We start from the raw sequence: 11,573 nt of genomic DNA, 5'->3' as shown, positions 1-11,573 counted from the left end.
GAAACTTGGCTGTTCATGCTACATTACCCTGAAAGTCCATCACCCCCTTCATTTTCCAAAACAACATACTTGTTTGAGACAGGGATAGCCACAGGACACTCCTGCACTACTTGCCTCCCTCTCCTACCTTTCCTGGCAGTAACCATCTACCTGACTGTATCTGTGGTGTTTCTCCCTTCCTATAGCTATCATCCATCATACCCCCCCGCTCCTGTAAATTCCTCATTGTCTTTAACTGCTGCTCCAACTGATGCATGTAATCTGATAGGATTCGCAACTAAAGACACTTCCTGCAGACATAATCATCAGTAACATGGAAACTCTGCTTAATCTCCCACATCCAACAGGACCTGGCAACAAATACTACAGATTACAGCCCCATTCTGTTGTCCTATTCGAGTCTTCAAGGTGTTAACAGGAAAAGACAGGGTAAATAAACTATTTCCGGTAGTTGGAGATTCTCAAACTAATAATCCTTAACAATCTAACAGGTTCAGAAAGTAACACCATCTTACTGCTGTGAAAATACTGCTCAAGGCTAACTTGTTACCGATGTTATATATTTTTAAAATTTAATCAAGAGACAGATCTCAATAAAACATATAACCAAAAAAAACTCACTCTACTCTCTAATGTCGATTAATTGCAAGGTTACATTTTAAGAACTATGCACTTATCTTCTCCTATGCTAAGAGCTATCCCATACAGGTTCCTCCTAGGACAACAGTGAATTTTGCTGTCTGTTAATTTTTCTTAGACACACTCCGATGTCCTGAGATTCTTGATCTCAAACAGCAAAGACAGTAGCTGTGAAGATTCACAGGTGTGTCAGTTAGCAGTGTAGGTTTTTTTTCCTCTGACCATGTGATCTCTACCATTGTCTCTCTTCCTCCTTTTTAAAGTGCCTTTGTTTTGATCTTCCACACACCCCTCACCTCCCCCCAGGGTAAATAGTTCAGTGTAATACTAACAAGGGGAGAAGGGCTTAGCAATACGGTGTCTTATGACACAGAAAATGTTAGACCGAAAAGCTTCTTTTGAAAGGCAGTTTTTGCAGGTTTGTTTCAGAGACATGTAGTCATTTAGAGAGAAATAGCCTGTAACAGGAGCACTGCAGTTTAGCATTCACCAAAGCAATCAGGACAGAAGAAAATTCCTGAGTAGCTTAATGTCAGTAATAGGAAAGCTTCAAAATCAGAAAGCTGTGGAAGACAAAATTTAAGAAGAACATTAAGAATAAAGTGAGTTGTGTTAGTAGGTTGCTTAAGGATCTTAGAAAGAGATATTAACTAAAAATACAACTTCAAGTGAACACAGAAATCTTCTGAAAAGAATACATTTACAATCATGCCAACTGAACAAGAAACTTCAAAATGGAGATACAATGTCCCTTCATTGAGGTTTGAGTATCTTTAATGGTGTTGTTGAGGGGAAAAGTCTTGAATCTTTAATTCTGGTATTTGTAATAAGTTTACTTCAAATAGTTCTTGTACAGTATAATTTGGTTGATAATTTTAATTTTGGGATTTGATTTATTCAGTATTACCATCAGCTAGCATCATAACTGTTCAATTGTTACATACCTATGAACCAGATATCTTATAAACCAGTGTTTACACTGGTATACAGTAATTAGGTGGTCTTACATTGGGTTTTATGATGTAGTAGGCAGTTGGTATATTCGTGTGAGTTTTGCTCAGTCTACAATAACGTAAAAGTAAAAGCCTATCAGATTGCAATTAAATGGTGACTGGTTCTAATAAATCCAATAATCCCAGCTGACAGCTTGGTGGATCTGCTGAGATAACTTTAATGACACTGTGGCTCTGCACATCAACAGTTAAATGCCATGTCAATCAATCCAATATATGTCCTCCAATTTTCGAGGAGGTGAAAATCTGCAGAATCCCCAGTAAGCTAGCAGGAATCTCTGCTGTTTGCCCTTTACAAAAAGTTATGAGGTTGGGCAAGTTTCCCTTTTAGGACAGGAGTAGGCTATTCAGCCCCTCGAGCCTGTTCCCCCATTCAATGGCAGATCTGTGGCCTAACTCCGTATGCCCGTCTTTGGCCCATATCCCTTAAAACCTTTGCTGAACAAAAATCTATCTATCTCAGATTTAAAATTAACAACTCGTCCAGCAACAACTGCCATTTTTGGAAGAGAGTTCCAAACAACTACCACCCCTTGTGTGCAGAAGTACTTCCTACCATCTCTCCAAAACAAGCTGGCCTTAATTCTCAGAATATGCCTCCTAGTTTCAGAATCCCCAACTACCAGAAATAGTTTATTTACCCTGGCTTTTCCTGTTAAAACCTTGATAACCTCGAATAGGACCACAGAATGGGGCTGTAAACTGTAGTACTGGTTGCCAGGTGCTCCCACAAATCACAGGTTTATCAAAAGCATATAAACAAACCTGACTTCACAGCAAGGTGGAGGTGAAGTCAAGGCCTTCAATTCCACATGGTCACCTTTCCATCATATCGTGAGTTTGTAAACCTGGCTTCACCCAGCATCTCAGCCAATGATCTGCTCAGCTGAATGGCTTATTAGTATAGAACCTTGCAACACTACAAAAGCACACTGTAAGTTACATTGTGCATTTTGTCCACTTGCATCTATAAGGCACAGATTTACCAGCAGATGGATTGAAAAGTGATTTAAAAGGATCCATATTTTAACAACACCTGCAACTCTTATCTTTATTATTGTTTTTGGCTGAATCTCATTCTTTCCACCCAAGAACTTCATAATCGCAATGATGATGGTGAAAAATAGGAAACGTTGCTTTAGCTATGAAACCTTTGGAAGATCTTTTTTCTGCAGAAAGAATTTTCTGTTGGGAGATTTAGGGACAGACTTAGGGTGCCTTAGATACGCACATACTGATCTCACCGAATAACCATCTCATCAAATGAAAATTAATCTTGAATCAATCATATGAATATATTTTTCTTTGAAAGAATGTTTTCTCTGATCTTTGATCATGCATTAACACTATTTTACTGCTGAATATAGCATTGTCTATGCTCAGTCTACCACCTTTGTTGTGTATTAGAACCATCATCTCTTATTCCAACACTGGCAATAGTGGATGCAAAGTTTCAGAGTAGGTTTTGCAATCACAGATGACAAAAAAAAATAAAAACCTTCATTTCTCCAGGAAGAATTAGAAAATATTTCAGAGGTACTTACACCTGAGCAGAATGACAGAGTCAATTAAAAAAAAACTGTACTAACCACCCACTCCCTGTCCAATAAAAAATAGAAAACACAAAACAGTTGTCTTCTGTTGCATTAAGCAAAAAAAACTGAGGCAATGGCTAAATATTGAATACAGCTGAGGCAATTAATAACCAAATGTGATTATGGTGAATTTAAACATGTCAAATAGGAAACCAAAGCAGAACTAATTGAAATACAAATAAAAAGTGATGCATAAAATAGCAAGTCTGGCAGCACCTGTGAAGACAGTAACAGAGTTAACATAGAGCCATTGGAACTGAACGGGCTTGGAAAACTGATGTTTTTTTGCTGTTGGTTAAGTAGGAGAAATAAGTGGAACTTTACTCCTGGATACTATAGGGCTGGCTATGTGATCCCAATGAAATAGAGCAGGAGATGATTAATTATGAGCACAAAGTTAACCAAGTTTACTCTCTTTACTCAGAGAGTGGTAAGAGCGTGGAATGTCCTACCTGCCAATGTAGTTAACTCAGCCACATTAGGGAGATTTAAACATCCTTGGATAAGCACATGGATGATAAGGGGATAGTGTAGGGAGATGAGCTGAGAATAGTTCACAGGTCAGCACAACATCGAGGGCCGAAAGGCCTGTACTGCGCTATATTGGTCTATGTTCTATGTTCTATAAATGGTGAGGGTGCCCAGAGCAAAAGGCAAAGGGAATGATAATAGTTGAAAAACAATAAATGTAGGTGCAAAATAGCTGTTAATGTTAGGAGTGAATAGTAAAAAATAGGTCACCTCTGCTGACAGCAAACACCCAGGATGGGGACAGGAGGATCCTGAAGGAACTGGGTGTCATCAAAATGAAACACAGAGTTTATGATGTAAATTTGCTGGACTCATTGTTGAGTCCAGAAGGCTGTAAGGTGCCTTAGCAGAAAATGAGATGCTATTCCTTTAACTTGTGAATGGATTTCACTGGAAAACTGCAATAGGCCTTGAACAGAAATATTAACATGACAGCAGGATTGTATTGAAACTGTGAACAAATGAAGGTTGGGGTCATTCCTACAGAGTGAAGAAGTCCTGCTAAGCTGTTACCATGTATGTGTTTAGTCTTGATGAAGTAGAAGAGAGCTAACTAACTGATGGTCATCTTTCTAGTCAATTACATTGAAACTCAATAAAAAAGGAAAGAAAAACAAAAAAAAGCCAGAAAGCTATCCAAGTTAGCAAGATTCCTATCACTTTCAGAGTCCAGAGCTACTAATTTTGTGGCTGCCAACAGTAACCATCAAACTCCTGTGACCACTGTCTCATTAATCATATATCAAACTCACAATTACTACCATCTAGGAGGACAATGGTAGATGATACTTTGGAACACCACCACTCGCAACTTTTCCTCACATCACTCATCATCTTAACCTAGAAATATATCACTGTTCCTTCTGTATTGCTGGATCAAAATCCTGGAACTCCCTCCCTAACAACATTGTCAATACACCTAAGCCAAATGGACTGCAGTGGTTCAAGAAGGAAGCTCACCACCACCTTCTCAAGGGCAACTAATATGCCCTCATCCATTGAGTTAATTAAGAATAACGTGATTGGAAAGCACCAACAATGCAACAAAAGCAGTCTCATAAATAAGAGTTACAACTTGTACAAAGAATGGTTCCATTTTGACAGTTCTTACCACACTGGATAAAGTATCCTGCTCATGACAAACAGTCAAGAAAAACCCAAGCATTTTGCTCATGTTTGCTACTCATCAGAAAATCAACTAATTCTCATTCAAACAGAGGGTACCAGTTAGGTGTACCACGTGAAAAGGGAAGGTACACGTCTTTAATGTAAAAACTGATGACCCCGAATAGGTGTCATTCTTCAAAGCACTGAAAACACTATGTAGAAGCAGTGAATTTGATTTTGATGTTTACATCTCAGATGAAGCACAAATTAAGTGAGGATACATATGCCTGATGACAGGCAATACCATACTCATGAGAAAAAATATCCATCCTGCCTAAGTGACTATTATGAAGTGAACTACTTTCATCTGCTGAACAAATCATTCATTTCATTACAGATGTTGGAGTGCATTGTTAAATTAGTTGAAATATTCGAATAGCATGACTAGTGAAGTTGGAATATTTGAGCTATAATTATTGTTCACACTTTGGAAAGAAACATTCGCAACATATTAGATGTCTCATCTGATAAAGTGTCAAGGTTTACAGCATATTAAAAATTGCATTGTACATTTTGTCCACTTGAAGTTACAGTGGACCCATGTCCCAGTAGAAAAAATGAAAAAGCTTTAAAAGGATCAGTAGTTAAACAGGAGGCGGAACAGTTATGTTTCTTACTGACTGTGGCTGTTTCTGCAGAAGACCTACACCCTCATCTACTCCTGTACTACTAGTCTTGCAGGAGTTAGATAAAGGCTCTACCATTGATAAAGCAGTGAGGTACCTCCATAGAATTCACCATAATCCAAAAGGACCAGAAGATGCTTTCTCATTCGAGAGTGATGTTTGGAGATGAGTTTAATCTGACGGTCATCATGCCTCAGGTGAAGTTAAGGTTGAGAAGACAGAGGCTTAATGGTGACAGCCAGTACAGGGATAAAATCCTACTGTCGGCATCAGTCTGCATCACAAACCAGCCATCCAACTAACTGAGCTAACATTAGGATTATATGGGTCTTCTTCCTAAGGCCAGCCATCCTATTCTGTTTCCATTGGAATTATAATTAAATTGTTCTGGAATTGCCATATGTTTGTGATCAGCCATACATGTGTGGCCAGTGGGAAAGCAACCCCGAGATAAAGCAGGTTTTAACATGAAATTGAAGTTTTAAGAAAGGTAAATAGCAGGTGGAGCTGAAGCAGATTTATTTCAAATAATGAGCGAACGTTTTAAATTTATTTTGAGATATAAGAAAGCATATAAAGCACTTACCTTGACAGGTAAAACACTTGACATGAAAGTGATTATTATGAACCCGCACGACCTCTCCTTTGCACACTCCTCCACATCTGTAACATCGTATGCTTGTGGGCACACCTCCAAGACTATACGAATTCTGCTGGTAGGGTACTGCTGAAACAAAAAAAAAATTCCAATTAGAAAAAAACTGCAGATGCTGGAAGTCAGAGTTGAATAAAAGAAAAGCTGGCAAGGCACAGCAGATCAGGCAGCATTGGAGGAGCAGAAAAGTCCATGTTTTGGGTTGGAACCCTTCATCAATATCAATTAGGAAAAGACTATGTACTGTCTCCAGTTCAAGTAGTCCAAAAGGAGCAGTCACATTAGTTGTGCATTACCTTCAACATCCCTGTCTTCTGAAATGTAACCACTACTGCTACCTTCTATAAAACGGGTTAAAGTCAAGCAACTTCTGTCGTGGTTGCTTACTCATCTTACTATTTTTCATAACAGAATGACATAAATTATGAGAGCTTTTCATCACCAAACTATTTGTTGTGGTAGGTGGATGACTTATTCTTAGTTGCTGAAACAGTTGATGAGCACCTTAAATTATTAAATCAGTTCTTGTTATTGAGAACAGGTTTGCAAGTTTCAGCTGATGCAAGAAAAGGTTGTTATCCTGGGAGTCTCAATGATGCCACGGGGTCTGAGTAAATATGTTACATTTTTTGATGGCAATCAGGTCTACTCTTCAGAGAACAGCAGGGATTTTACTTTATCAGGATGTGACTGGAAGATTAATGAGAGTTCCAGATCATTTGACATCACCTAGAACAAAGTCTGCTTACAAATTAATCATACATCTCTAAATGCTTGTGATAGACTATAGAATTTATGCCAAAAGGCAATTAATTTGTTGCAGTGAATAGTTGGAAATTGAAAGATTGGGATTAAGGTATTTTGATGTTAAGTGGAAGGGTCATTCCAATGGCCCATTAACTCAATTATCTATTTACACGGGAAGGGTGGGGAGGGCTACCAGTTTCTGCGTTAACCTCGTGCTCCCTGTAGCATGAAGGTGAGCTCAGGGATGGGTGTGAAGGTGATGGGCTCGCCACCTGGCCTATAACCTGCCCACCTGTCAAAAACACATCTGATGAATGCATGTAATATCCAAGCTATAGTTATTGAATTCATTTTAATATTTCTATTTGGATGATCAGATTTGAATTACTCAGCATATGTAATGTGACTATTACTGCTACATTTTCGTGAGATTGCTCAGTTAGGAACTGGAGTCTACATGGTAATTGCATATCCCAAAACCTTTTGTCTAAAATGTCACAACATAAACAAGATCAAATGCACAAAATGGAGAGATTAAATTAATCATGGAAAAATGAACATAAGAAAACATTACATCTATATATAAACTTATAGAACAGAAATTGATAAGGATGTAGGAACAGCAGTTTTATTAATCTTTAAGTCATTTACTCACCATAAGACAGTAGATACTGCAGCTAGCACTGAACTAAATTATCACAAGAGTAGACTGCATGTTGGAGAGTTGCATTACAAAACTGACCAATTTTCAGTATTGTGTTCTCCAGCTTTGATTAATGAGGCACAGGCAAGTTATGTGGATGTGATGGACAGACAAAGCCAAAAGCGTTAGCTGGCACCAGAGAAGTGAATGAGGAAATCTGACTAAGCATCAGAGTTTCAGCATTAAAAGAAGTCATCCGAGAGGGAACTTTGCCGAGATGCATAAGACAAGATATGATGGAAAGAAAAGCAATCTAAAGCTCCATTTAAACTTAAAACATGAAGTTAGAACAAGGACGTACAGAATGAAATTCAGTCTTATGTCAGGAAGCTTTTCAGATAAACAACATTCAACCTGTGAGAGTCAGAGCAGTAGAATCAAAATAAGCTTGCAATAATTAAAAAAAATTTGATGATGTAATAGGTTATAGGTTTGTTTTGTACAGATGCATGAGGTTGAGCCAAATGTCTTCCCCATTTTTATCTTTTATGCTCAGTGATTGCATTATATCAAATTTCTGGCATGTGGATGACTGTAAGCAAAGTTTAAAACTTCAAATATAATGAGCCATTGTTTATTATAGTAGGCCACCTCACAGCATCTGATGTAAATTAAATTTACCTTTGCATGCTTAGCTTTTATATTTTTACATTACATACTGCATCATTGCTAATTAAAGAGGTCCACCATTTCTCAAAGTATTAAACATGGCATAGATTTAACACTAAGTTATTCATTGCAGCCTCACTTAATTTATCTGCAATACAAATTGTGTAACATTTCTTGCATGAAGAATTATTGCAAATGAAGTCAGCATTTTGATTGTGAAGTAACCAGTAGTTAACATTCTGTTTAATCATTACTCTAGGATTTGTCAAGACCTGCAAAACTTAGTTTGCACTGTAATTAAAAATGCATTTTGTGACATACAACAATAATTTTTAAGTGCTAATATGTGTGCAAAACAACACTGCACAATTCCCAAGAGAATGCCAAATATTTTGCTTGGTAATGCACATTATGTTACAGACCTGGAATAGTGCAATAAAAATATGCAACTGTATTAACTTTCTTTACCTTGTTGTTGTGAATGTCTGATTCCATTACTCGTGCATTTTGGAGATATATCATTTAGTTTTAGGAATATAACATATGTTTTGCTGTCTAAGGTAATGGTTTTGAAAAGTTTAATGTTGGAGACTGCATTAAGCTCCACCCAATTTGATAATGCTAAACTGCTTTTATTAGACTGCTGAATGGACCTCTCTAACTTCAAATAATGTTGATCCTATTAATGGTAATCTTGCTTCGTGCACCTCCTGTGCAGCTATAACAGTATATGCCTCCCTCTGTCTAAGCACCCTATAATATGTATGTCCTTGCTTGCCTGATCTGCCTGTACTGCTCAATAAACAGAACTTTTCACTGTACTTAGGTAAATGTGATTACATTAAATCAAATGAAATCAAATAGTTTGGGAGGGGATAAGGCAAAATATCTTAGGATCTCATGGAATGCCAACCAAATCCATATATTTCATAGAATTGTAAAATCCTTACCATTTGGGCCAAAACGTCGTCACAGACTTATTAACAAGGTCGAACAAAATAACATAATTAGTACCAGATTGCTATCATGCAATAAACTAGGTATTGTTCAAGCAAAAGCATCTTGTCTTTAAGACTCAATAGTGGATGATCATCTACCAACATAAAGCTGCCCTTAGACCCAATCAAAGAAAGAAGATTTGTGGTAACATCTTTGTACTCACACATACCACATGGTGATCAGCGCTAGCATTATTGCTATCAATACAATGGTGAAAATTCCATTCAATTGAGAAGATTTCCTTAAGAGAAAAGTGAATTTATATCTCTATGGTCTTTACTACATTAAGAGCTAGTTACACAAATTGTCAACACTTGCAACTGGATGTATTAATTAGCAATCAACTGGAAGTCGTGAAAAGCCAACAGGGGAGAAACAGTGTTTGAAGCTAAAGCCGTTACATCTGATCTGGTAGGAAAAAAGAAAATGTATACTAGAAAGACCTAACCCTAATTGACAGGTAAAAATTTCTTCTAGAAATCAGAATCTAAAAGGAGCATTCCAAGTTAGAGGTTCAGCTAGACATTAAATTTATTGGAGTTCTGTGAGTAATGTTAGAAGTCCCTACAGGTTGAGGACATTGCATTAGATTGCAGCATTGAGATACTGCAGAATTAAACACTTTAAAGTAAGAAGAAAAAAATGTCACATTAGAAAGACATGGCAAGCTACATAATTGCACAGATAATATTTAATATCAGAGATAGGCCAAACAACACAGGACTGAACATTTTGGAGAAACACGTCTTAAAAGACATCCAAGCTAAAATATTCAACCATTAACTGAAAAAACAAATACATCAGTACATCCCAAAAGTTTCAGACTGTGATTCCTTTTCAATCATTCAAAATTGCTAAAATTTGTCTGTGAGAACTTTGAGAGGAGGGTGGAGGACTGGGAAAACCGTGAGCAGGATGTAGGGAAGAGGAGACCTATGAGAGTGATGGGAGGGATGGAGTTACATGTTGGGTATTGTTACCTCTGAGCCTGTGACCCAAAACTCAGCTTGTAGCCCCAATGTTTGGTCATGACCTCAATTTTAGAAGACCAGAAGCCCATGATTAGACATCAGTAGGGCCTCGAGTAGGGCCTTGAGTAGATGGCATTGTAAACTGCCAAAACATAAAAGAAGGCACAGTTACTTTTGAAGAAACTTTTATTCAAACTTTTGATAATTAATTTAGCTGAGAACAAATAAAGTTCTAGAAACTGCATTATTTAACAGAAGGTATCAGAATTCAGGAAAATGTTTGCAGTGATATATCACCATTACCAAGACAGTTGTCAGAATCTTGCATGAATTATTTGCTACAAATGAGATCCTGGAAGTGGTCATATCAGACAACAGTTTGCTAATAAGCCTTTCAAATAGTTTCTTAAAAAAATTGATAGGATCTGGGCACTGTTCACAAAATGAGGGTTTTTTTGCCTTTCCTACTGACTTGCTCGTTGGACCATTTATGAGGCTTATGTGTCCGGAGTCACGTGAAGGCCTGACCAGAGAAGGTTGGCAAATTTCCCTTCTTAGAGTACATGAGTAAACTAGACAGGCTTTTACAACAATCAATAGCAGTTTCATGGCATCAATACTTGAAACTGGCTATCTATTCCAGATTTGAATTTAAATGCATTCAAATTCAGAGGGTGATCCCAGGTCTTTGAATGTTAGTCAAGTAATATTACCAACATGCCACTTCCTCTCCTTGCAAGTAACAAGCTTTCCGCAAAACAAGAGTCAAAACAGGAGAGGCAAGCATGGGTCCAGATAGTTAAATTACTTTTGAAGAAAAATACTCACTTTTATTCAGTCTTGTTAAACTACTGGTCTATCTTGTCCCCATATGGTTTATTGCCATAAGAATTACTGATAGATTAACAAAAAAATTGAAGTCTCAATTCCCTAGAGAGAAAGTGAGGGCTGCAGATGCTGGCGATCAGAGCTGAAAATGTGTTGCTGGAAAAGCACAGTATCTTGTCCCCATATGGTTTATTGCCATAAGAATTACTGATAGATTAACAAAAAAAATTGAAGTCTCAATTCCCTAGAGAGAAAGTGAGGGCTGCAGATGCTGGAGATCAGAGCTGAAAATGTGTTGCTGGAAAAGCACAGCAGGTCAGGCAGCATCCAAGGAACAGGAGAATCGACGTTTCGGGCATAAGCCTGAAGAAGGGCTTATTCCCAAAACGTCGATTCTCCTGTTCCTTGGATGCTGCCTGACCTGCTGCGCTTTTCCAGCAACACATTTTCAGTCTCAATTCCCTAGCCTACCAAAGAGGTTAACTCCTCC

At 37.7% G+C, this 11,573-nt stretch overlaps 1 protein-coding gene across 8 annotated transcripts in view; it reads right to left on the bottom strand.

Moving 5' to 3' along the window:
• ablim3 (actin binding LIM protein family, member 3) overlaps nt 1–11,573 on the bottom strand; it is a 343,093-nt gene that overhangs the window by 242,961 nt on the left and 88,559 nt on the right. For 7 of the 8 annotated variants that reach the window (XM_043703813.1, XM_043703816.1, XM_043703818.1 and 4 more), the window contains exon 2: nt 6,158–6,298. In XM_043703813.1, coding sequence (XP_043559748.1) covers nt 6,158–6,298 — 141 coding nt within the window. The remainder of the gene's footprint in view (nt 1–6,157; nt 6,299–11,573) is intronic. The other variant, XM_043703815.1, reaches the window with a different exon arrangement.

The sequence above is a fragment of the Chiloscyllium plagiosum genome, chromosome 14 (assembly GCF_004010195.1).
Source record: "Chiloscyllium plagiosum isolate BGI_BamShark_2017 chromosome 14, ASM401019v2, whole genome shotgun sequence".
NCBI lineage: Eukaryota > Metazoa > Chordata > Chondrichthyes > Orectolobiformes > Hemiscylliidae > Chiloscyllium > Chiloscyllium plagiosum.
The sequence above is the reverse complement of the archived record's forward strand: the minus strand, read 5'-3'. Positions and strand labels throughout refer to the sequence as shown.